The following is a 26,200-nucleotide window of genomic DNA, read 5'->3' as shown; positions in this document are numbered from 1 at the left end:
TGCAATGAAGCAGTTGACAGAACATATTGGACCTGTGTTTGGATTGTTGCAGATTCATAGTCAAACGCATGACACCTGTCACCAAGGACATTCAGGTCATTCACACAGTCATGGGCCAAGAGCGGTGGTGTTTAGCAGGACGGGGCTCCCGTTCGTACCCTCTTTTCACGGACAGTTTGGCAACAATGCAGATGAGGCGTTGGACATCAGTCAACAGCCAAAGAAACGGTCGCACCTGGATGACAGCAGCAGCTGGGACATAGTGAAGGCATCACAGTAAGTCATGTAATCCAATCGATTAAATGATTGTAAGCATTTGTACATTTTGTGTTCGTTTATGTGAGTTCTAACGCTACACCACGAATAACATGCTATAGACTGTAGCCCTATATCAGTTTTAAACATTTAGCAGTTTCCATCAGTCTTATCAGTCCGCGCACACCACCACCACCACCCTTTAGAAATTGAATCTTTTATTGTCATTAATCCATCCATCCATTTTCTGAGCCGCTTCTCCTCACTCGGGTCGCGGGCGTGCTGGAGCCTATCCCCGCTGTCATCGGACAGGAGGCGGGGTACACCCTGAACTGGTTGCCAGCCAATCGCAGGGCACATAGAAACAAACAACCATTCGCACTCACAGTCATGCTTACAGGCAATTTAGAGTCTCCAATTAATGCATGTTTTTGGGATGTGGGAGGAAACCGGAGTGTCTGGAGAAAACCCACGCAGGCACGGGGAGAACATGTAAACTCCACACAGACGAGGCCGGGGATTGAACCCGGGTCCTCAGAACTGTGAAGCTGACGCTCTAACCAGTCGGCCACCGTGCATTTAGAGTAATCAATTATTATTATGTGATTGTTATTTCAGTGCTTACACACTGTTAAATATTTAATGAGGGTTTACACAGCAAAGTCAATTCTTGTACTCAATCTACATTGAGCAAAGTCCACCTCATTGAAATCAGGAAGTATGAGACTAGTTGCTCTTGAGCCACACCTTTGTTTGCTGAAACCTAATGTCCACCCCCTTTTCTCACACTAGGTTAGAGTTTCCCAACCTTTGCTAAGCTTCAAGGCAGAATAACCTGTCCTTCCCGAGATTCAACTGTCTCCAACTGGCGCCATTTGAAAAATTTCAGAGCACACCACTCAACAAAAATGTGACATAAAGTATGAATACTGAAATGATGATTAGTTCATCTAAATTTACTCTCAAATTGATTGTGAAGTCTGGGGCTGTTTCATGGAAAAAAGAAAAGAAAAAAAGCTGATTTACTCAGAGGAACTGATGACTTACTCATACATGCAAATCGGTCGACTTTTGGCATGATTCATCGTTTTTAACTCAAAATAGGCCTTTTACGTGAATCGTACAGATCCTATGAGTCTTTCCTGTGTGAGTGTGGGTGGGGGGTGGGGGTGTCGTCATCATAGGCTGTTTTGTACTCGTTGAACGTTGGCAGCTAGATCTATGCATTCACCATCCACACACGGATGTAATTTCTGAATATTACTCCGCAGCGGACTAATATTATCATCACAACAATAGTGTTGCTACATTTGTAGCTGTGTAAATAACAGTACTTTTACTCCGTTACGATGATCTAAATGTCGCACGCTAATTTTATTGATCAATTATTGCTTATTTATCAACTATTTCGTGCGCGAGACTTCGACAAAAAAAATTGGCAAAATTGGTTGCAATGGAATTGTAGGTTAGCTGTTTAAGAAGCAAGAGGGAAGAAGCTGTTGGAATGTCTCCTAGTTCCAGTTATTGTCCTTGAGTACAATGTCTTGTGCGGAGCCGATCGATGACGTCATTGATCGGATCGGCGACTTATGACATGAAAGCCGATCAACTGATCAGCATAAAATGCTAATTATCGTCTGATAACGTTAAAATTTTAAAATTTCGGTTCCCAATTTCGATGCCCAGACCGCCGGCTCCGAAGAAGAAGTGGCAAAAACCAACGAAGACGCAGCGAAAACCAACAAAGAACGCCGCGCACGAAGACGTGCTTGTGCACAACGGCGGCAGTGGAGAACAAAAGTGTGTCTTAACTTTGTTAAAATTCATGACATGTCGCCTCAGTGCAACTATTGGAATAAGATTTTATTGTACAAAGGAGGCTTTCACAATGTGTAGCGTCTGACTCGCTCCGAGCCTCAGCCAACACCACGCCGAGCTTTAGTGAAGTCAACTCAGTTGGGTGAGTGAAACAATAAAATACGTCAACACCAATATTGAGATAGCTAACAAGATTAACGGTTGTTTTTTTAGCGTTTATTTTGGTCTTCAAACCAACGTAAGAGCCGATGACAGAAAAAGAAACATTAACATTGAGCATCGGTGGCTAAGGAAAGAATCAATGTTTTATAGCATTTGGTTCCATCCATTTAAAAAAATATTTTAAAAAATCCCCGGTGCCAAGTGAAGTTACTTTTTGTGCCAAAATGCTGGGTTACGGTGTGTACACTTCAAAATAAAAGGCTACAAACTTAAAACAGGAAGTCAAGTTAAAACTTGCAAATATAAACCATTTGCCGTGATAAAACAGTCCCAAATAATGATTTTAACAAAGCTATAGTTAACTCTTAGGGGAAACATTAATAAATATTAAGTAAATTGGGTTAGTTCCACACACCTTGCCTTTTAGTTCATAGGTTTGATATTGATACTTGTTATAAATAACCCAGAGTCAAATGTTCATTTTAGTCTATGCTGCGGGCTGCTAAGAAAATAGATGTTCATAATTTGGACAACCTTTATTGAAACCATGCAATTTTTTTGACACAGCGCCCTAAAAGAATCGGAATCGAGAATCGTTTGGAAGCGGAATCGAAATAAAGAACCGAAATAGGGACCGGAATCACTCAAATTCAAACGATGCCAAACCCTACTCATTGCCCCGCTGTACCACGTGACCAATTCAGAAAGAGAGAGCGGAGTTTGCCGCAAGATTTGACGGCAATATAAACTCCTCATGCAGGCTCCATTCAAAATGTGTTTTTTTTTTTTTTTTTAAATAAAGCGTTGTGTTCAGCTCCGAGTTTGGATAAAGATTTTATAATTTTTAAGGTTTAGAGATAGTTTGGACAGTAGAGAGAGCAAGCGATGTCAGCTTGTACTGTGCCAAACGTCACTCCTTGGAAGCCCTACTTATAAAACAGCGTGCCACCCGTTGAGCTAGCATCCCGTGCTATTAGCCCAGCGGTCGGTGCACTCGACTCTCAACGCTGGGGACGGTGTGGTCGTGTGAGTTCTAGCCTCGGGCAGAGAGGGCCGTCGAGCATCGGTCAAGGAGGGCCGCGGCCAATTAATTGCTACCATAATATCAGCCGTATTAAGTTTGTTTATGAATAAATATTTTCCACCGTTTCTTATTTTATTCAAAGGTGAGGTGCTGATTGTGCTCCAGCGAAGTAGGGTCCAATAACACCACCACACTGAGAGAGGAAAAATTACTGTACCCCAATTTATAGAATCTTACTCTTGCATTTTTGTACACCGCAGTAGCATCTTTACCATGTGAAAGGGTGTTTTCAGTGGCTGGAGATGTGTTTAAAAAAAATAATAATCACTTAAAACAAACAAACTGTTGAGAAACTGTTATTTCTGAATTTAAAAAAATAATAATTCTCCCGTTCTATACACCATTTATTGGTCCAAGTTGCACAAGCATACAGTATGCAGTGTGTTCTTCCTGGTTACACAAGCACTTTCACTGTCACTTTCACTGTCCTCTGCCTGCTTAAGCCAATGCCATTTTCCAAAAGTGACAGTAAAACATCATACAACCTGCCAAATCATCTAATGCTAGCATTTTGGCAACGTTTTACACACACACAGAATATGTTCAAAATAATTTTAATATACAATTTATGTTGAGAAGTAATTTGTTCAAACATTGTTTTGTAATTAATAGTCATTCAGATGAGCTGAAACAGACGCAAAAATTCAATGTATGGCCAGTAGGTGGTTTCGTCTCCCGAACCAATTTTTTGAAGTGATACAAATGAGGCTTCATCTCGCCACCACGCATGTAAATTGTTATTATCGGAGCTGTTGTAAACAGGCTGCCGGTGAAGGCGCACACAAGCAGTGCCAATACTGGCTGCCAAAGAATGTCATGGCCAAAAATGCTGAAAACTGTCCAAAACAGCCCTCAATGTGTTAGAATGACACACAATGAACATTAAATGACAAATGGGTGGAAAATTACATGTTAAGAAGAAAATTAGTTGACCAGTTGTAACAGGCTGCAAACTCACTGGCACCTCTTTCCTCTCTCACTTGAACCATTAGGGTTCGGATGTGTGAATTTGGTGCATGCAGTGGACGTGTTGCCAAACACAAATACACTCAAAGACCCATAGCATCGACAACTTCACTGAAAAACTTATGTCGATGGGGTGCATATCAAAGACAGTAATGCTAATCTGTTCATCCCCCCAAAAATAATACAACTCTGCTTATTTCTCTCATTGGAGCTTTGATATAATGTTTTAATACCAATGATTTACAAGCAGGGTGGCATGGCACACTAGTGTGCTGTCAGGGATCATCAGGTGTGCTGCAGGAAATTATCCAATTCCACATAATTTGTCAGAACATTGTTATGAATTACAAATATATCTGTGTTCATCTATCTATGCCACTGACATATATTGACAGACAGAACAATGAAATGCTCTTCTATTAGATGGCAGAAGGTACAGTGAATTTGTGTATCCACCTGTTGCCACTCATACCACACAATACGTCATGCCTTCCTGCTTTGTGTTCAGTTGAACAGGTCCAGATTTAACACTAAGTACATTTGGAAGTTAACATGACATCATCATTACTTGCATCATAGTCTCCATACTTTTAATCCATAAATTTTTTTCTGCTCATCCGAGATCAGTTTGCGGGGGCAGTAGCTTGAGCAGGGAGGCCCAGAATTCTTTCTCCCGGGGCACTTTGTCCAACTCTTCCGGCGGGATCACGTGGCATTCCCAGGCCAACTGAGAGCTCCCAGAGCCCTCCCAAAGCTGTAATCTCTCCAGCGTGTCCTGGGTTGTCCTTAGGGCTTCCTCCCGGTGGGATGTGCCTAGAACACCTCACCAGGGAGGCGTCCAGGGGGCATCCTAACCAGATGCCAGAACCACCTCATCTGACTCCTCTCAATGCTGAGGAGCAGCAGCTTGACTCTCGGATGACCGAGCTTCTCACTCTCTGTCTAAGGAGGGCCCGGACGCCCTGCGGAGGAAACTCATTTCGGCAGCTTGTATCCGCAGACTTGTTCTTTCAGTCACGACCCACAGCTCGTGACCATAGGTGAGGGTAGGAACGTAGATCGATCGGTAAATCCTTTCGGCTAAGCTCCTTTTTCACCACGACAGTCCGCATTACTGCAGACGCTGCACCGATCCCTCTGTTAATCTTCCGCTCCATTCTTCCCTCACTCGTGAACAAGACCCTGAGAAACTTAAACTCCTCCACTTGGGGCAGGTTCTTATCCCCGACCTGCAGAGGGCACTCCACCCTTTTCAGACTGAGGACCATGGTCTCAGATTTGGAGGTGCTTATTTTCATCCCAGCCGCTTCACAATTGGTTGCAAACCATTCCAGCGAGTGTTGAAGATCATGGCTTGTTGAAGCCATCAGAACCACATCATCTGCAAAAAGTCAGGACAACAATACTGATGTCACCAAACCGGACCCTCTCACAACTTGGCTGCGCCTAGAAATTCTGGCTATAAAGGTAATGAACAGAATCAGTTACAAAGGTCAGCCTTGGTGTATTCCAACTCTCATTGGAAATGAATCTGACTTATTGCCGGCAATGCAGACTAAACTCGGTGACCTCAACACCAGAGATAGGAGAACCAGTCGTACAAGGACCAAACAGCCTGTATCAGGGGATCTGGTACCCCATACTCCCGGAGCCCCCCCCCCCCCCCCCCCCCCCCCCAAAAGGACTCCCCGAGGAACATGATGGAATGCGTTCTCCAAGTCTAGAATCCACATGTAGACTGGTTGGGCGTACTCCCATGCACCCTCAAAGACCCTGCTGAGGATGTGGAGCTGGTCCACTGTTCCACGGCCAGGATGAAAACCACACTTGTCCTCCTGAATCTGAGATTCGACTTCCTGACAGACCCTCCCCCCCAGAACCCCTGACTAGATCATACCAGGGAAGCTGAGGAGGGTGATCCCCCTATAGTTTGAACACACCCTCCGGTCCCACTTCTTAAAAAGGGGGACCAACACCCAGTTTTGCCAATACAGAGGCACTGTCCCCGATGTCCACGCAGTGTTGCAGAGGTGTGTCAACCAGGACAGCCCCACAACATCCAGAGCCTTCAGTAACTCCGGGTGGATCTCATCTCACTGCGTATAAGCAATTAAAAGGCCAATTGTACGTGGTCCCTTTTAAGTTAAACAAACACCTCCCTCAGAGACAGTGGGGCAAAAAAGTATTTAGTCAGCCAGCAATTGTGCAAGTGCTCCCACTTAAAAAGATGAGAGAGGCCTGTAATTTTCATACAGAAAGTATTCAGACCCCCTTAAATTTTTCACTCATTGTTGTATTGCAGCCATTTGCTAAAATCATTTCAGTTAATTTTTCCCTCATTAATGTACACACAGCACCCCATATTTACACACACACACAAAAAATGAATTGTTGAAATTTCTGCAGATTTAACAAAAAAAATTAAAACTGAAATATCATATAGCCATAAGTATTCAGACCCTTTGCTGTGATACTCATACAGAAATCTGAAAATATTTACTGCCGAGAGGCTGTAATCAGAGGTTTTGGACAATTTTAAGTTAAACAATATTTCACTCTGGTGGTCCATTTCTTCTGATCATTCTTGAGATGGTTCTACACCTTCATTGGAGTCCAGCTGTGTTTGATTATACTGATTGGAGTTGATTAGGAAAGCCCCACACCTGTCTATATAAGACCTAACAGCTCACAGTGCATGTCAGAGCAAATGAGAATCAGAATCATCTGTTCTCCACTCCTGTTTGAACTCGTTATTAGTATAAAAGACGCCTGTCCACAACCTCAAACAGTCATACTCCAAACTCCACTGGCCAACACCAAAGAGCTATCAAAAGGACACCAGAAACACAGAGGAGCCTTTTAAAGAAGAAGTTACAGGTCTGTGAGAACCAGAAATCTTGCTTGTTTGTAGGTGACCAAATACTTATTTTCCACCATAATTTGCTTATAAATTCTTTAAAAGTCGGACTGTGATGTTCTGGATTTTTTTTTTTTTTGTCTTCACATTTTTCTCTCATAGGTGAGGTATACCTATGATGATTTTAAGTGGGAGAACTTGCAAAATTGGTGGCTGACTAAATACTTATTTTGCCCCACTGTACCGTACACATAGGTTAGTTAATAGCATTGCTCCACGTCGCTTTGGACAGACCGCCACACAACTGGCGTTTTGTACTGGCGGACCTCTGTTGCCGGGGTGAGGACAGGCTGCTAAGTCTCGATCTCGCTGCAGGGCGATTCAGCTGAGGAGGTGTGGTTTGTTTACTCCCACTACTTGCAAACAGAAGTGGAGAAGGAAAAGGACATCTCCGATTGGCTGTTGTCACGCACATCCCATCATGTACGCACTACGCAATACGCACTACGCAATACGCACACAGCTGAAAACCAAGATCGGCATTATTAGGAGTCCCACACACTTTCCTGGCACGATACGCCCTGCTCCAATATTACTGCCTCCAGGACACATGCCGTTACGCTATGATTTGCACGTCTATGTGTACTTGGGTACAAACATTCACTCGTCACGTGGCAAGTACCGCTCTGAGAGTCACTCGACAAACGGATAATTTAGTTGTATTTGGTCACTGGCGATTGTTAATTTCGGACCCTGGGTGCATTATGAAGCACAGAATAGGACAAAGGAGACACCAGACTGTTGAGCAACTGAAATTGTAGATCAAGCAAGAATGGGAAATAATTGCACCTTCAAAGCTTCAAAAATACTGCTTCCCAAATACTACTTCCCAAATGCTTATTGAGTGTTGTTCAAGGGAAAGGTGACGTTACAGTGATTTTTGGCACATCATTGATGAATTTTTGCAGGTTTGGCATCTTGGATCGCTGTAAGGAGCTGGTGGAAGCTGGATACGATGTCAGACAGCTAGACAAGGAAAACGTGTCTCTGTTGCACTGGGCGGCCATCAACAATCGCTTGGAGCTGGTCAAGTACGAAGATGTGCAGTAATTTTTTGTCTTTGCCAAGCTGGCATGTTATTTAAAAAGAATTAAATCGCAGATGTCAACTCATTGGGCGCTTGAACATGACTGTGAATTATTAGTTTGTAGTAGATGGAGTTTGGTACCATGGATAGATAGGACTCGAAATTAGATTAATACCCTGGTGATGTATTTTCTTGTTTTTTTTTTTTTTTTGTAGGTATTACATTTCTAAAGGGGCAATAGTTGACCAGCTTGGAGGAGACCTGAACTCTACACCTCTTCATTGGGCCATAAGGTGACAACACCATTTGAATGCTACTTAGGTCTTGGCTAACAATTGTTTCCAAATGTGACAGTCAAATATCAATCACAAAGAATATTGATCAATATTAGTCATATGCTAATAGAATGATATTGTCCAGTATGGAGACTTCTAAGTATTTCCTTTATAAAGCACAGTTGGGTTATGTATTATCAGACAGGGCCACCTTCCCATGGTCATTCAACTCATAAGATATGGCGCAGATCCCTCCATTGCAGATGGAGAAGGTTATCGTGCTCTTCACCTTGCCATCCTCTTCCAGCACATGGCTATAGCAGCTTATCTTATGGCCAAGGGACAGGTCAGAGCACCGACACACTTGATGTGTAATACTTTAGTCAACCATGCTCTTTAGTTTTCCTCTGTTTTGACTTTTTATTATTCATCTTTCAGGAAGTTGATGGACCTGACTGCAATGGACAGACACCTCTGATGTTAGCAGCCCAGAAGATTATTGGGTGCGCTTACATGTTGGCTGTATAAGTCATTCATTTAGGTTACATGTGTAACTAGCGTCTCTGATTAGCCAACTGTGTTATAATGATCCCTTTCAGAGTTACCGTAATTTCTCATGTGTAATGCGCAATGTTTTCCCCAAAAAGATCCTCAATTTTCAATTGCATTATACATATAGGTATGGGAAAAGTAAAAAAAAAACTCTTTCTGATTAAAATGAGATATACTCATTAATATATAACTTTATAATGACAGATATTCATCTTGGGTTCCTGCCACTTTAGCCACTGACAAAGACATGAACGATCTATAATTTTAATGGTAGGTGTATTTTAACAGGGAGAGACAGAATGTCAACAGAAAATTCGAAAATCACAAAAAAACAAAGATTCAAATTATTTTGCAATTCATTGGGGGAAACAAGTATTTGACCCCCTATCAAAACATTACTTGGTACTTGGGGGAGAACCCCTGGTTGGCCACGATCCCTTTTAAGTTTTCTGGTTGAGAGGAGGAGGTTGTCACCCAGGATTTCACGGTACAAGGCACCATCCATATTTCATAAGTTGACCTGTCCCCTTTGCAGAGAAACACCCCGAAAGCATAAATGTTCCATCTCCATGCTTGACGGTGAGTATGGTGTTCTTGGGGTCATAGTCTGAATTCTTCTTCCTCCAAACACGGCGAGTCAACATTTTTTTTGGTCTTATCTGACCACATCACCTCCCATGTAGTTCTGGGCTAATGCCTAACCTTTCTCATGATCATTGATACCCTACAACAGGGGTGTCAAACTCTCTTTTTGTCTCGGGCCACATTGTAGTTAGGATTTGCCTCAGAGGGCCGTTAGAACAGTTCAACCATATAAATGTTTAATCATCACCAAAACATATTATTACCATTACAAAACAAATTGATGGATAAATGAAAAATGCAATATCTCAACATTATTGTTTATTATTATGACAATTTGGAATTTGGGTACACATTTTAGCAAAAATCACAGAAGTTGATGAGCATGATTTGCTTTCGCGGGTCACATAAAATGATGTGCCGGGGCCACATCTGGCCCCCGTGCCTTGAGTTTGACACCAATGCCCTACAAGGTGAAATTTTGCAAGGAGCCCCAGACTGATGGAGTTTGACAGTCATTTTATGTTTATTACATTTTGTAATTTTTGCAACAACAGTTGTCTCCTTCTCACCCAGCCTTGCCTGTGGTCTGTAGGCCATTCCAGCTTTGTGCACTTCTAAAACCTTGTCCCTGATGTCCTTAGAAAGTTCTTTGGTCTTGCCCAAGATGAAGAGGTTGGTATCCGATTGATTGATTCTGTGGACAGGTGTCTTTATAAAGGTAACAAGTAGTCATTCATTCAGCTCATGACTTTAGATTAGTATTTTCTTAAAGTGAGAGGACTAGTCTGCGAGAGCCAAAATTCTTTATTGTTCTGAGCGGATCAAATTCTTATTTCACTCAATGAAATGCAAATACATTTGTATCTTTTTTTTTTTAAATGTGATTTTCTTGAGTTTTCTTTACAACCCCAATTCCAATGAAGTTGGGACGTTGTGTTAAACATAAATAAAAACAGAATACAATGATTTGCAAATCATGTTTGACCTATATTTAATTAGTCTGTGCAGTCTAAATACCTTTGAAGTTCTATCTTTGCTTCATTGGTCCACTTCTTCACTGTTTTCACCGTTGGCGTCGCGCATTTAAGTTTTTGCTTGTATATATAGGCCGTTAGGGACATTATTCAGGATTAGCTCGCACACTTAACTATTCAAATGCTATCACACACACAAGCCCCCCATCTTGAAGCCCCAATGTCAAACTTTAGAGTGCATCATAGACACAATATTAAATACATTAATCAGGAGTTACGGAAACTCAACATAGTTATTATAACCAATTAGAATTCATTTGCGGTATAGAGTAAAGGCAAATTACCACCATCAGTTTATAGAAACTTTTGGGTGCGCATTGTACATGGGTAGAAAACTTCTTGATTGCTAGCGTCAACATAGAACATATTCTATCGGGACAAAAATACTTGTGGCACGCCTTAAAATCAAGGAGTGTCTAAACCTTTTATTTCAGAATTCAAATCAATTCTTCATTTTAAGTTCAACAATTCTATGCATTCCAACTTTGAGGTAACTGCTTCAATGGACAAAAAGCCTGACTGACGCATACTTAAAAATGTGTCTTGTCTCCACAGTGTAGTAAAAGCTGTCTTAGAAGCATTATATTTTTCATTTCCTAGTGGCCTAGTGGCTAGCCCATCTGACTCACAGTTCTGACGTCCTGGGTTTTAATCCTGTGGAGTTCTCTGGGTACTCCAGCTTGTTCACACATTTGAAAAACATGCATGTTAGGTCAATTGAAGACTACAAATTGTCCGCAGATGTAAAGGGTTATTCATGTTCCCTTTCCTGTTGGCTGGTGACCAGTACAGGGTGTGTCCGGCCTCTCACTCAAAGTCAGCTCGGCCAGGCTGTAGCTCCCCTGCGACCCTAATGAAGAAAAGTACTATAGAAAATGAATGAACAGATAATGTCCAGGTGTACAAATACTTATGTCCACCACTTCTAAACTAGTTTACTGTATATAACTGCCCACTAATTTAACGTGCCTGTGATCAAGTGATGTTGAAAAGAAAACTGTCTTGTTTTTGTGTTGCAGGCCTGAGCCCACTAATTTCTTAATCAAAAACAACGCTTCCGTGAGTGCCGTGGACAAAGTGAACAGGAACACTCCCCTTCACTGTGCCGTGCTGGCGGGCAACGTCGACGCTACATATGTCCTGCTGGAGGCTGGTGCCAGCTTGGATCTAGAAAACATCAATGTGAGCCTTACACAAAAACTCATGTACTGTACAGTAAACCCTCTGTTGGCCGAGGTTAGAGACCAAGCCCAGACGGGAATAGCAAACATTTTCCATTAATGGACACTCCGCTAAAAATTTTTCAATTGCACATATTTGTATTTTAAATGCTAACCATACCCCAAAATATTAACACAAACCACAAAATTCTAAACTCATCTTACATTACCTTTAAAAATAAATTGCTTACTGATTATTTGATGTCGAACAAATTTGGGGTTAGGCTCGATTAAAAAAAAATATATAGCATAATAAATCTAATTAATTAGAGGCTTTCTAATTAATTAATCTATCTTAATCACATTTTAATTATATACCAATATTTGTACTGAAAAGCAACATTTTTCAATTTGAATGGATTTTACTGGACGACTTAATCAAATAATTGAATTGCATTTTAATGCAAAACAGTAGAAAAACAAATATAATGTAATATATATAATATAACATAATAAAATATCCTTAGCCAAAATTAAACAGACCTGAAGTTAAAGTTCCATTTTAGGACAGTTTTTTCAGAATAGTATTGCCTTTAAATGATTTCTGCGTGGCAGTTGAAAGGTTTGATCACATGTCAGTGCCTATACAGGTGCATCTCAATAAATTAGAATTAGCAAACTTCATATATTCTGTAGTTCCATTCAAAAACATAGTGATTCACGACACAGAGTAAACTATTTTATGATTTTATCTGTAATTAGTTTGTTGATTTTAGTTAACAGCTAATGAAAATCTGCATTTTAACATATCTAAGAAATTAGAATATTACATAAGAAACAATAAAAAATATTTTAATATGGGAATTGGAATTGTTTGGAATTGGCCTTCCTAAAAGTATTGTGTTGAATCAATCTGTATTATTTTTTAGTTTCACGCTTCGAATTGCAATGCAGAAATACAATGAACTCTCCTACAGTATTGTTGAGGTGCACTTGTATGTAGCACATTTTTATTTTGTGCTTGCTGTTACAAGCTTTCCAGATACGAAGACTTGATACACCAGAGCTAAGCAACGTGGGTACAGCAGGCAGTAGGTGGCGCTATGTTTTCATGGAGTACAATTTCTATACAGTCCTTTGAAAATGGATAAATAACAAAAAAACTTACCCATGAAGTTCCCTTATTGTGCTCGTAAAGCGTCGTGTACAACTGCTTGCAGCACAACATACAGGAATCCTTGTTTGCTTTTCCTGCAGTTTACAAACATGGAATGTGCTGACGCTTTGTCTCCATCCCCAACTTTGTGTCGCAGTCAGCGCCATAGGCGAGCAGCTCAAACAGTTTGCACAAAACTACACTTATCAAGACTTCCATCAGATAGTTTTTTTTAATGACGCTTGCTTCACATCAGTCCTAGCAACACTGTTTCATCCAGTTCCTCAATTTTAGTATCCGACGAAGCCGAACTCTGACGTGCATGAGTGTAATCGACGTACAAGGAAGTCGCGCGCACTTACAAATGTTCCGTGTTGTTTGGAACACAAAATGCATTAGTTTTAAACGAATTAATTTGTTTGTAATTCATGACTCTTAATTAATTCGCACCACTAGAAAAAATACAATAGCGTGCTAGGATATAGTATGTCATCTCACTTACAAGTCACACAAAATACCTTACTATTCCTAATAGCCATTTCATTATATTTTTTAGTTTTTAGATATTGTTAATTTTTAAATACAACCCCAATTCCAATGAAGTTGGGACGTTGTGTTAAACATAAATAAAAACAGAATACAATGATTTGCAAATCATGTTCAACCTATATTTAATTGAATACACTACAAAGACAAGATATTTGATGTTCAAACTGATAAACTTTATTGTTTTCTGCAAATAATCATTAACTTAGAATTTTATAGCTGCAACATATTCCAAAAAAGCTAGGACAGTGTCATGTTTACCACTGTGTTACATCACCTTTTGTTTTAACAACATTCAATAAACATTTGGGAACTGAGGACACTAATTGTTGAAGCTTTGTAGGTGATTTCTCCAGATTCTCTGAACCTTTTGATGATGATGATATGGACCGTAGATGATGAAATCCCTAAATTCCTTGCAATTGTACGTTGAGGAACATTGTGAACAAGTGCGTGAGAAAATAGTCGAAAAAGTTTAAGGACAAAGAGGTGAACCTCGCCCCAACTTTGCTTGTGAATGACTGAGCAATTCAGGGAAGCTCTTTTTATACCAGTCATGGCACCCACCTGTTCCTAATTAGCCTGCTCACCTGTGGGATGTAACAAGCAGGTGTTTGATGAGCATTCCTCAACTTTCTCAGTCTTTTTTGCCCCCTGTCCCATCTTTTTTGGAACGTGTTGCAGCCATAAAATTCTAAGTTAATGATTATTTGATAAAAACAATAAAGTTTATCAGTTTGAACATTAAATAGTTTGTCTTTGTAGTGTATTTAATTAAATATAGGTTGAACACGGTTCCAAATCATTGTATTCTGTTTTTATTTATGCTTAACACAACGTCCCAACTTCATTGGAATTGGGGTTGTACATTATGTGTGTTGCAATCTTCCAGCACTGCCATTAGCGATCAAGACCTTTCGGTACGTCAACTTAAGAAGTTTACTTCCCTGTTTTCTCTGCCATTAACACCACAAGGAACATACATGACTTGCCTGTTAGACCATGACCGGAATCTTCCATCATGCTGCTGTTGGCTGTCTCGCTGGCAGGCTGTCAAATGGTGGCCATCACCTCCACGAAGATGGTGCCTTAGAAGAAGCAGGCCATTTGTGCAGCATCTTAGGACCTTATAGAAAGCACAAAAATATGCAGATAGACATGAATCGGTTTGTTTTCCAGCGAATGGTTTTACTTGCCAGAAAAGAATTGCCAATATGTGTAGGTTTATTATATACAAAACAGTGGTTCTTTGGTAGTCAAAGGGCTCATCTGCAACTTACTTTCAACAGACGTTTACTTTGTGAAAGTGAAAGCACATACTGAAGCAACAGTTTTTGAAATTTCATGTTAATGTTCCCTTTCCTGTACCCACCTCAGGGCCACACACCTCTCGAGCTAGCCCACCAGGTGCACAGCCCCCTACTTATCTACATGCTCAACCAAGTCAAGCAGGAGAGGATTCGCGCCAACTCGCGCTGTTTACGAATTGTCACCAAATACAAAGTACGTAAACTCTTAAGCAGAACCAGATCTTTCAAACAAACAGTTCCACTGCTCTGTCCTTTCACATGCATCACATCTTTATCATGTCATTTTTGCTTTGTTTTATTTGTAGGTGTTTCTGCAGTTTTTACTCTCCACTGCCATGTTTGGCTGTTTGGCTGCCATATTGGATATGAAATCAGACTCCTGGTTGCTCAAAGGGATCCTGCTAGTATGCGTGGTTGGTGCAGTCAGTTTGGCTACAAGGTTCAGACCTCCTTTCTCATAAAGTATTTATACCAGTTGTCCATAAAGTCTATTTACAATTTGCCAAATTTATTACAAAAGCAAATAAATACCTGTGGAAATTATTGCAAAATGAGGAGTGTACCGTATATTGCATTTTTGGTTTGGCTGCATACGTTTCTTGTTCCATGCACAAATTGACTGAATGGCGGTGGATGTCTTCCATACTTAGTTTCGTTGAGTCGCATGTCTGATTTTGTTTCAATAAACCATATTACACTGTGCTTTTTCATCAACAGTGTGCCTGAAATACACAAATGCAATGTGATTAAAATATTTGCTAACCACTGAGTACGTTGATCAAAATTGGCTATCTTATCAATTACTCTTGTAATTGTTTTTTTTTAAATTGGCAAGAAGCTGTGGAACTCTGTATTTAAAGAGGAAAGTATGTACAGTACTTGTATGTGGTAGTAGTTATTTATGTGTTTCACCAGGAATTTCCCTAGTGCAGTGTTTAAGTCACTCCTACCAGCTACAACTCTTATGGCCTCTATCTTCTGGATGGTTGTCACTTGGTGCTTCTGGTTCCTGCTAGATATCCTTTGGTTGAAGGAGTGTTTACAGGTGCAATAGAATTCATGACAGATTCACTGTGTTTCAAGAGTTAATACCCTTCCAAATCAAATGTGTTTGCACTAATACCTAGTGTACCAGCCATTGTGCTCCTGATTCTATTCCAGTTTTACAATTTAGATTTTAGCCTCCTGTGCTGATATAATTTTTCTTAACATTTGAGTCCACATGGTCACAGCACCACAGTCCAGGTTCTTTTCACACTCAACGCCACAGCTCTGCTCTACTACTACCTCCGTGCCTGCAGGACTGACCCTGGCTTTGTCAAGGCAACTGAAGAAGAGAAAAACATGGTGAGTGTCTGATTTGTTGATGATGCTGTCGTCACTGGAACATGTTAGGAACAACAGTATTGTTTGTTTGCATCTACAGAATGTGTTGTTGTTGGCTGAGGCTGGCTGTCTGGACCCCAGTATATTCTGCACTTCCTGCATGGTGAGATTTCAAGCAAAAGAGCTGAATCGCAGAAGCAGTATGTTATGATAACGGTCTGTAACTGTTGTCGATACTCGAATCTCTCTCAGATAAAGAAACCGGTTAGAGCCAGCCACTGCCAGAGATGTGATGCCTGTGTAGCGAAGCAGGACCATCATTCTGTTTGGACCAACACCTGCATTGGTAGAGCACACTTCTGTCTTCTTGGACCTGAGTCTTTTTTCAAATCGAAGCCTATTGTGCTGACCTGCCTCCTTGTATCGCCTCTGCGCTCTTGACTAGGGGCAGACAAACTTTTGTGATTGCATTTGATTTTTAAAACAGACAGGTGGGCCATGGAATTCGTAGATGAGGTTAAAATGTTCAAATGTGTATGTAAAATAGTTTACCTGTATCTTAATACTGCCCTGCATCTACAGTGGGTACGGAAAGTTTTCAAACCCCCTTAAATTTTTCACTCTGTTATTTAATTGCAGCCATCTGTTAAAATCATGTAAGTTCATTTTTATCCTCATTAATGTACACACAGCATCCCATATTGACAGAAAAAAAGTGTAATTGTTGAAATTAATGCTGATTTAGTGAAAAAAAAAAATATCACACAGCCATAAGTATTCCGACCCTTTGCTGTGATACTCATACAGAAATCTGAGAATATTTACGGCCGAGAGGCTGAAATCAGTGGTTTTGGACAATTTTAAGTTAAACAATATTTCACTCTGGTGGTCCATTTCTTCTGATCATCCTTAAAATGGTTCTGCACCTTCATTGGAACCCAGCTGTGTTTGATTATACTGATTGGACTTGATTAGGAAAGCCACACACCTGTCTATATAAGACCTTACAGCTCACAGTGCATGTCAGAGCAAATGAGAATCATGAGGTCAAAGGAACTGCCTGAAGAGCTCAGAGACAGAATTGTGGCAAGGCACAGATCTGGCCAAGGTTACAAAAAGAATTCTGCTGCACTTAAGGTTCCTAAGAGCACAGTGACCTTCATAATCTTTAAATGGAAGACGTTTGGGATAATCAGAACCCTTCCTAGAGCTGGCCGTCCGGCCAAACTGAGCAATTTGGGGAGAAGAGCCTTGGTGAGAGAGGTAAAGAAGAACCCAAAGATCGCCGTTTCTGAGCTCCAGAGATGCAGATGGGAGAAAGTTGTAGAAAGTCAACCATCACTGCAGCCCTCCACCAGTCGGGGCTTTATGGCAGAGTGGCCCGACGGAAGGATCTCCTCAGTGCAAGACACATGAAAGCCCGCATGGAGTTTGCTAAAAAAAAAAACACCTGTTGGACTCCAAGATGGTGAGAAATAAGATTATCTGGTCTGGTGAGACCAAGATAGACATTGTTGGTCTTAATTCTAAGTGGCATGTATGAAGAAAACCAGGCACTGCTCATCACCTGTCCAATACAGTCCCCACAGTGAACCATGGTGGTGGCAGCATCATGCTGAGGGGGTGTTTTTCAGCTGCAGGGACAGGGAGACTGGTTGCAATCGGAGAAAATATGAATGCGGGAAAGTACAGGGATATCCTAGAAGAAAACCACCTCCTGCTCAGAACCTCAGACTGGGCCGAAGGTTCACCTTCCAACAAGACAATGACCCGAAGCACACAGCTAAAATAACGAAGGGAGTGGCTTCAGAACAACTCCGTGACTGTTCTTGAATGGCCCAGCCAGAGCCCTGACATAAACCCAATTGAGCATCTCTGGAAAGACCTGAAAATGGCTACCCACCAACATTCACCATCCAACCTGACAGAACTACAGAGGATCTGCAAGGATGGATGGCAGAGGATCCCCAAATCCAGGTGTGAAAAACTTGTTGCATCATTCCCAAATGAATTTCAGTTTTTCTTTTTTAATAAATCTGCAAAAATATCAACAATTACGCTTTTTTTTTCTGTCAATATGGGGTGGCGTGTGTACATTAATGTGAAAAAAAAATTAACTTAAATTATTTTAGCAAATGGCTGCAATATAACAGAGAGTGAAAGATTTAAGGGGGTCTGAATACTTTCCGTAACCACTGTAGATGGCTCTGGCTTCCCCCTTCAGGCTGGAAAGAGATAAAGAGATGACTGAGAAACAATCAGGCAATGGTGTGTGTATTTATGTATATACACGCTGGTGCAAGACAGTGGTTGTTAGGGAAAAGTTGTGCAATGCTAACATTGAATTATTGGCTGCGCCCCTTCAATCTTCCCACGGGATTTCCTCAAATTTGCCTGAATTGTGTTGACATCCATCCGAAGGCTAAAGTTTGAAATGTTTTGCTCTGTTGTAGGTGCCAGGAACCATCTTTACTTCGTCCTCTTCCTGCTCTCCCTGTTGCTAATGGGTGTCTGGATGTTCTACGGTTGTGTTGTGTGTGAGTCATTGCACAGATGACACAATCACGATGTCACACTTAAGCCGTCTTGTGTCCGGCAGTACAGTTCACTTTTTTCGTTCCCATTGTCAACAGTTTTTGGAAAGGCATACCATTTACTGACCCGTTTTGCAACTCTTGGGTATCAACCACAAACACCTAGGGTAAAGCTTAACTACATCAAACCATCCATCCATTTTCCATACCGCTTATCCTCACTCGGCTCGCGGGCGTGCTGGGGCCTATCCCAGCTATCTTCGGGCGAGAGGCGGGGAACACCCTGAACTGGTCGCCAGCCAATCGCAGGGCACAGCCATTCTCACTCACATTCACACCTACGGGCAATTTAGAGTCTTCAATCAACCTACCATGCATTTTTTTAGGATGTGGGAGGAAATCGGAGTACCCACACAGGCACGGGGAGAACATGCAAACTCCACACAGGTCAGGCCGGATTTGAACCTGGGTCCTCAGAACTGTGAGGCAGATGTGCAAACCAGTCGCCCGCCATGCCGCCAAAATCTTAACTATAGCCATTTAAATTTCTGCATATATAGCTTTCTTAAAACATAATTGATGATGTGTGAAAAAAGCTTGAACTAGCTGGACCTTCAGAGCAGCATCTAAATTGCCTGCTTTCTGGCATAAAGTGCATGCATTCAACACAGCAAATATGTAATATGTTTCACTTGAAATTCATACGCAGGGAAAAAAAATCTGATTTGGCATTAAATTGAAATCGATAATTTGAATCTTGAATGTAAACACTACACGTACAGTAATAGCAGGGTTGGCACTGGGTCATGAAATCTCTTAGCCAGTGTGGCTAAACTGTATAAAAGTCTCCTAGCCACACTTGTGTGTATTTAGCCACAACATCACATGTTTATATAGCTCAACCTTTAGCCACTACTTGTAACTGGGATGCCAATAAGCTTTTAACAATGTGGGCCCAATTAACATTACCTAGTCAACAATCACGACCAGGGATAAGCGATTTGGGAAACTACTCTAACTTGCGAGTTTCTTTTGTTTCTGTTTGTTTGTTTGTTTGTTTGTTTTTTTAACAAATATTGTGATTGCAATGTGGCGTGCGATTTTTCGTGGGGGTGTGGGGAGGAGTTTATCTTCAACATTATTCACTAAACACAAGAAGTGAATTATTATATAATATGACCAACACAATATTGGATTCAGCCAGCAAATAACTCTTTCCTGCAGGCCAGGCCTAAATGTTATGAGGAATTGATAGGAATAACAAATCTTTAATTTACTATTGAATCGTAAAAAGAAAAACCTTCCTTCACAGTAGAATATTGACTTATTGCTTTAACTTCATGCCTTGTAAAAATGTAATACTGTATAATGATGCTCTTGTCAGTAGCACTGCTGTCAGTGTAGGTCGAGTAAAGCGAAAGTGGTGAGTGACAAGTTTCATCACCAAGATGTAAATATAAAAGCGGTTAAAATCGTAAACAATATTAACTGTTAATTAATGGTCTTATCAATTGCAGTAAAAATTTTCAGAGGATTCACTTATGTAATAATCCGCAAGAAGGATCTTAAGGACTTTATCTAGTTCAGGAAATGGGAGAATTTTCTTAAATTCAAATTTTTTTGTTGAGGATAAACATGAACATTAAGCTGTCAGATAATTGTAACATATTTCAAACGCAGGTCTAAATTACAAAACGGGGAGAGGGGCATGACTATGTTTGCCTTGGGCCCCCAAATGACGAGCTACGGCCCTTCTTTGAGCCAGTGCCGCCGCCACTCGGCATGACAGCCAAACTTGTATTAGGGGCTCGTGCATTGACGAAGAAGGCAGCTTGCTCTCTGCGAGAACTAATGTAAATTGCAGGACACATTGACCATCAACACTTCAAACATACGTCCCGGTAATAAATATATACGCTTCAATTCTGCGGCAAGCGGCATTGGTTCTTATCTTCCCCAATGCTCCACTCCTCGCAGCTGCAAAAGCCCATAAGCCTAACTGCTTATAGCCAGCACTGGTTGGATGGCAGATTGAAGCATTTTATGAAGCGGGAGAAAAACTAAACCATTTACAACGTTGATACACGACAGAATGACCGCCTTCACTAACTTTTATCAGGAAGGGCTTTTGACGCAGGCGATTTTGATTCGCCAGCGTGGCTAACCTGGGAAATATTTGCGTCGCCACATCTTGTTTCAGTCAGCCATTGACGAGGTGGCGAACGGGCAGCGTGAAGCCTAAGTAATAGGGACCGAGCCCTGCTGCAAATATTGGGGGGTTAAAAAGAAGTACAGTGGTGCCTTGAGAGATGAGTTTAGTTCGTTTCATGACCATCCTGACATATTTCCCCATTAAAATTAATTCATTCCAATCCCCCCAAAACACCACTTTTAATTTGTTTATTTTTTTTTAAAAAAGACAAGTAGCAGTATATTGTAAAATAGTCATAAAAACATAATAGAAGAGAATGTAAAGATATTAACTGGTTTTATGAAGTGTGTTTCGGCAAATCTCTTTCTGACAGAATAATTAAGAAATCAAACTAGTCTCGATGGGCTTTTTTATTACAAGGAGATATTTACAGCTATTCACAGAAAGGAAGTGGGTGAGAGAGAGGGGGGGTGTAGAGGTGGGGGGGGGGGGGCGACATAGAAGCATTCTACAGGCAGCAAGGTCTCTCTCTCTGAAGTCCAAGAGGTTAAACACACAGTTCTAAGAAGGGAGTTCTTTCAGAAACTTTCCACAAGAGGAGAGATTCATACACATCCCAGCCAGCTGCAACCTTATCAAGAGATTCAGATAAAACAATAGTTTGCTGTTCTTAGCAAGGCTACACATCTTAGAGAAGTTACATCAGTTATGGAACAATAAAAGAATACACAATAAAATCATTTATTATTCTCTATAAAGGTTTATGTAAGTAATTTTGTCAATTCAAGTGTAATCAAGCCAATTCAATCACCGGACCTTAACCCAATAGAGCATGTATTTTATCTCCTGAAGAGGAGATTGAAGGGAGAAACCCCCAGAAACAAACGAACTGAACGAGGCTGCAATAAATGCCTGGAAAAGCATTTTAAATGAAGAATGCAAGTCTGGTGAAGACAATGGGCCGCAGGCTTGCTGCAGTTATTGGAAGTAAGGGTTATGCCACCGAATATTAAATGTTATTCACTTTAAGTAAATTTAATAATGTCTGTTCCAATACTTTTACTCACTTGAAAAGTGGGTGGCCTCAAACAACGGGTGCTCAGTCCTGAGTTGTTTAACACATCAAGATGTAAATACCATGAAATAAAAGCTGGAATTCTGAACCTTTGATCTGAAACCCAAATGTCTTCAGTATACAACAAAAACAAAGAAATTTACCTTGCCGTTCCAATTCTTTTGGAGGGGACCGTATACAACAACCTATAATCTCCAAACAGTTTACTAACATTTCAAATTCACTTTACATTACCCTTAAAAATATATTTACAAATTATTTGATTTTGAAAAAATACAATGGAAGTACGCATGTAAATGCACATGCAACAAAGACTCTCACAACGTCTGCTAACAACCCAGGCTACACATAGCCCCTTCCCGACATGCAAAGCTTGTCGCTTAGTCGAGCTTTATTGCTTCAACATACTTCCTTGACACCAATGTACTACTTTCCTATTCGACAGGGCTAGGCCGCCATCTTGTGGCACCTAAGAGCGTTTCAAAAAGAGCACAAACCACCAATAGGAGAGGTTTCCAGCGAATAGCTGGAGAAGCAGAAGATGTATTTGTTGACTGTGAATGTGATTAGGATTACTGTATCAGCAAGTTTATGATGGGCACAAATGGCCTTTGTTTCCAGACTGGTCAACACATTGCATGCTGCACTATGAGCAGCAGGGTCTGGTGGGAGTGGCCTTTGCCGTGGTGGACTGCTCTCCATGGTTGCTGTGCGTCTTCTTGGTGGCCTTGTACCACACCTGCTGGTCCAGCTTCATCCTGCTCCTGCAGCTCTACCAGGTGAGGTGATTGTCAGTGTCAAGGTGTCATCACAGAAATCGATCCACTGCAATTTATGTTGGTTTGTCTCGTTTGGTCCAGATCGCCTTTCTTGGACTGACCACAGCTGAGAGGATGAGCCTGATGATGCACGCAAGAAAACACAGACAATCCTTGTCCTTGTCCCACAATCCATACAAGTGAGTTGTCACTATTCACTGATTTTGACCTCATGGTGGTTTTGAGCTTGTGTCCATAAATACATTCCGTCTCTCGATAGTTTGGGCGTCGTTAGGAACCTGGTGTCCTTCTTCCAGCTGCGATGCTGCGGCCTCTTCAAACCGGCCATCATCGACTGGACGCAGCAGTTCCCGCCAGGCTGTGACCAGCGCTTGTTCAGACACACGGACATGGTGTGATGCTCAGGGGAGACCTTACCAGTGGCTTTGGACCAAAATGCACAGTGTATTTATTTATTTTTCTAAATGCTCTAAAGGCTCATTGTCAAGTGAAACCACTCCAGTAGATTTGAGGGGGGGGGGATTTTTTATTTAAACAAGCAAAGTGCTGATAGTTTTACTTTTTGTACAGCCTGCTGCTGCCTTTTGACCTGTGGAAGTCAAACAAATCACTTGCAAACGTATTGCAGAAATGTAAAATTGTTATTGACATTTTGGGCTCTATAGTCGTAGACTGCGCAACATGTGCCATAGCGCCAAATGGTGCGCATCCTGATATTCGTGCCGGCGCAAGGCTCGCTGCACGTGTTCCCCAATTTGACAGACCGGTCTGCGCCCAGCTGGGCGGTGTTGTGGTGGGTAATTATTATTATCATCATTTTATTTGTTTTAAATCCCACCTACTGCCTGGTACACCGCGATGGGGTTTGGGGACGTGGCAGGTGGAAACGATCGTTTGAGGGGATATAAATGGGGACTGGGGACACATTTAAGTCGTCAGTGATTTTTTTTTTTTTTGTTTTTTTTTTTTAATTTATTTTTTATTTTTTTTTATATCCCCCACCACCTCATTCTGTATTAAGGGAATACCGCCAACATTCAATGCTGCAGTCTCACATGGGTCGCTGAGTCCTCGTTCACATATATGATGTCACCATATGCGAGAATACACCGTGTGCAGAATTATTAGGCAAGTATTTTCACCATATCATGACTTTTAGGCATATTTCGTAGTTCGCAGCTGGGAAAAACTTGAATACTTCATGGATTTAAGCACAGCAGGTGCTGTGTAATGAGTGTGGGTGTGGCCTCAGGAGATCACCCTATATAAAGGTTTGCATAATTATAGGCAGCTTTTCTTTCGTCAAAAGGGGCCCAAAAAATGATTTAACTGACTGAAAAGTCAAAAAGGATCAAGTGTCACGGGGGGATGGAGCATGTGTGATCACAGAACCACCACGTTTTTCAGCGAAGAGTCAACAGGGTTGCAAGAAATGTGATGAGAGAAAAGAACACATTAACGGCCAAGGATTTGAGAGGAATCACTGAACAAGACACAAGCTGAAGCCTCTCGACTAGGCCAAGAAATATCTGAAGACAGATTTCTCAGAGGTTTTATATACTGATGAAATGAGAGTGACTCTTGATGGACCAGACGGATGGGCCTGTGGCCGGATCACTGACGGGCACAGAGCTCCGCTTTGACTGGAAGTGGAGGTAGGATACTGGTATGGTCTGATATTATTAAAGATGAGCTGGTTGGACATTTTCAGGTTCAAGATGTGCTCAGGATGAACTCCCAAACATACTGTGAGTTTTTAGAAGACACTTTTGTCAGGTAGTGTTGGAGAAAGAAGTCTGCATCTTTCAAAAATGCATCCAAGTGCTGCTCTGCGTGGCTAGACGCCAAAGGCACCCCTTCCTCACCTGACCTGAACCCAATTGAGAACTTGGGCAGTCCTTAAACAGGAGATATACAGTATACAGTGAAGGAAAACAGTACCCCTCTCTGTGGTTTCTGCTGCACAAAAACCAAGAAACTAACGCAATCCATGGATGCAAGACTTATCACCATTGAAAATAAGCATGGCTATATTGATTGATAGATAATATAGCAGTTTCTATCCATTTCTATTGGAAAGTTTTGAGTTGTTTATAATTCTCCCGCGTGAAAATGTGTTAAACGAGAATACAAATGTGAGACGGGAAAATGGTTTTCATTTAGTTGCTTAATAATTCTGCACACCAATAGTTGCCGAATTTCTTACAGATTGAAATTCTCCTAAGAAAGCCTCAACTTCAATTTTACTTACTAACCTTTTAGAATAACATAAAAGCACTGTGGTTGGTGATTAATAAAAAGAATCCTCAAAAATGACTTTCTTAATAATTATGCAGACTGTATTTGCGCTGCTTTTAAAGAAATTGAACAACCGGCTTTGACTGGAGAGGACTGAAGTATGCCCACAGCAGCGCAGACGTTCCATTTTAAATGCGCTGGGGGTACGCCGGTCCACGAAAGTAGCAAAATCTGTGCAGAATGAGCAGACAGATACACTAAGTCTGCGCGCGACTTGGATCAGACGCGTTTCATTCATAAATATGTGAACGGTGGACATCAAACCCTCTGAATCGTTGCAGAAAGCAGTTCATTGAAGACATCATTATTAGCCCATTTTATTTTGTTTAAATCACCCAACTGGCAAGCACACATGCACAAACAAACAAAGCAACCGTGGATATGGATTAATTCCAAAGACGCACTGTATTTAAATCGCACGCGGTTAGTATATCACCAGCTCACCAGTCACCAGTCTTTTACCTCAAGTGACAATGGCACGGATCGCTCTCTCTCCATGCATGCGTGACCTTCATTGCGCCTCATTTAAAGGAAATAAATGAATAGGCCGCTTGCTTTGATTGGCGGAGAATAAAGTCAGTGTTTTTGCCCACGGGCACAGACAGCCCCCGTTTCTAAATACGCCGACTGCGCATGTCTGCGTGATTATGACAACTCAGTCTAACCTATCCCCTCGCAGAGATGTGCAGCGCACCGCGCGGGCTATGCGCCAGTCAGGACAATAGAGCCCTTGAGTTTATTCACACGTCAAGCTTATTTTTTAACCGTGCTCCCTGAAAGTAAAGATGTTTCTACGTGCTAAGTCTTGTTTTGTAAGAATGGCATGCGTTTCATAATGAAAAGCCACTATGATACTTAAATAAAGCAATTTGTGTATTCTTAGTCAGACGTGTGGATATTTGTGGAATTCTGAAGGCCTGTAAAGACTGTCAAACTTTGGCCAACTGTCTTTACACAAACATCCACATTCAGCTACTCACACACTCATCGTTTGACGACAATACATTGTTTACATACACATTTTCCTTTCAATCTACTGTTAATATGCTTTGTGTGCGGCCTTCGCCCACTCCTTCTATATTGTGTCACGTCTGTCAACTTTGACGCAAAAGCAGACATGAGTATGTGCTCTTTTTATTATTCCTGTTGTTTACCCGTTAGCAGGTCATTGTATCGTTTAGTTGCGTTC

The 26,200-nt window shown here is 41.2% G+C and overlaps 1 protein-coding gene across 1 annotated transcript in view; it reads left to right on the top strand.

The window, feature by feature from the left end:
* Positions 1 to 26,200, top strand: part of zdhhc13 (zinc finger DHHC-type palmitoyltransferase 13) — a 27,751-nt gene extending 1,551 nt beyond the window's left edge. Inside the window, exons 2-17 of the mRNA XM_061670117.1 lie at positions 53 to 276; positions 8,111 to 8,233; positions 8,445 to 8,522; positions 8,706 to 8,850; positions 8,943 to 9,007; positions 11,695 to 11,857; positions 14,915 to 15,040; positions 15,153 to 15,286; positions 15,763 to 15,858; positions 16,065 to 16,194; positions 16,274 to 16,336; positions 16,426 to 16,519; positions 18,627 to 18,710; positions 22,556 to 22,713; positions 22,795 to 22,892; positions 22,973 to 26,200. Of these exons, the coding sequence (XP_061526101.1) occupies positions 53 to 276; positions 8,111 to 8,233; positions 8,445 to 8,522; positions 8,706 to 8,850; positions 8,943 to 9,007; positions 11,695 to 11,857; positions 14,915 to 15,040; positions 15,153 to 15,286; positions 15,763 to 15,858; positions 16,065 to 16,194; positions 16,274 to 16,336; positions 16,426 to 16,519; positions 18,627 to 18,710; positions 22,556 to 22,713; positions 22,795 to 22,892; positions 22,973 to 23,111 (1,920 nt within the window). The 3' untranslated portion in view covers positions 23,112 to 26,200. The remainder of the gene's footprint in view (positions 1 to 52; positions 277 to 8,110; positions 8,234 to 8,444; positions 8,523 to 8,705; positions 8,851 to 8,942; positions 9,008 to 11,694; positions 11,858 to 14,914; positions 15,041 to 15,152; positions 15,287 to 15,762; positions 15,859 to 16,064; positions 16,195 to 16,273; positions 16,337 to 16,425; positions 16,520 to 18,626; positions 18,711 to 22,555; positions 22,714 to 22,794; positions 22,893 to 22,972) is intronic.

This window comes from Phycodurus eques, chromosome 2 (genome assembly GCF_024500275.1).
Source record: "Phycodurus eques isolate BA_2022a chromosome 2, UOR_Pequ_1.1, whole genome shotgun sequence".
Classification (NCBI taxonomy): domain Eukaryota; kingdom Metazoa; phylum Chordata; class Actinopteri; order Syngnathiformes; family Syngnathidae; genus Phycodurus; species Phycodurus eques.
The sequence above is the reverse complement of the archived record's forward strand: the minus strand, read 5'-3'. Positions and strand labels throughout refer to the sequence as shown.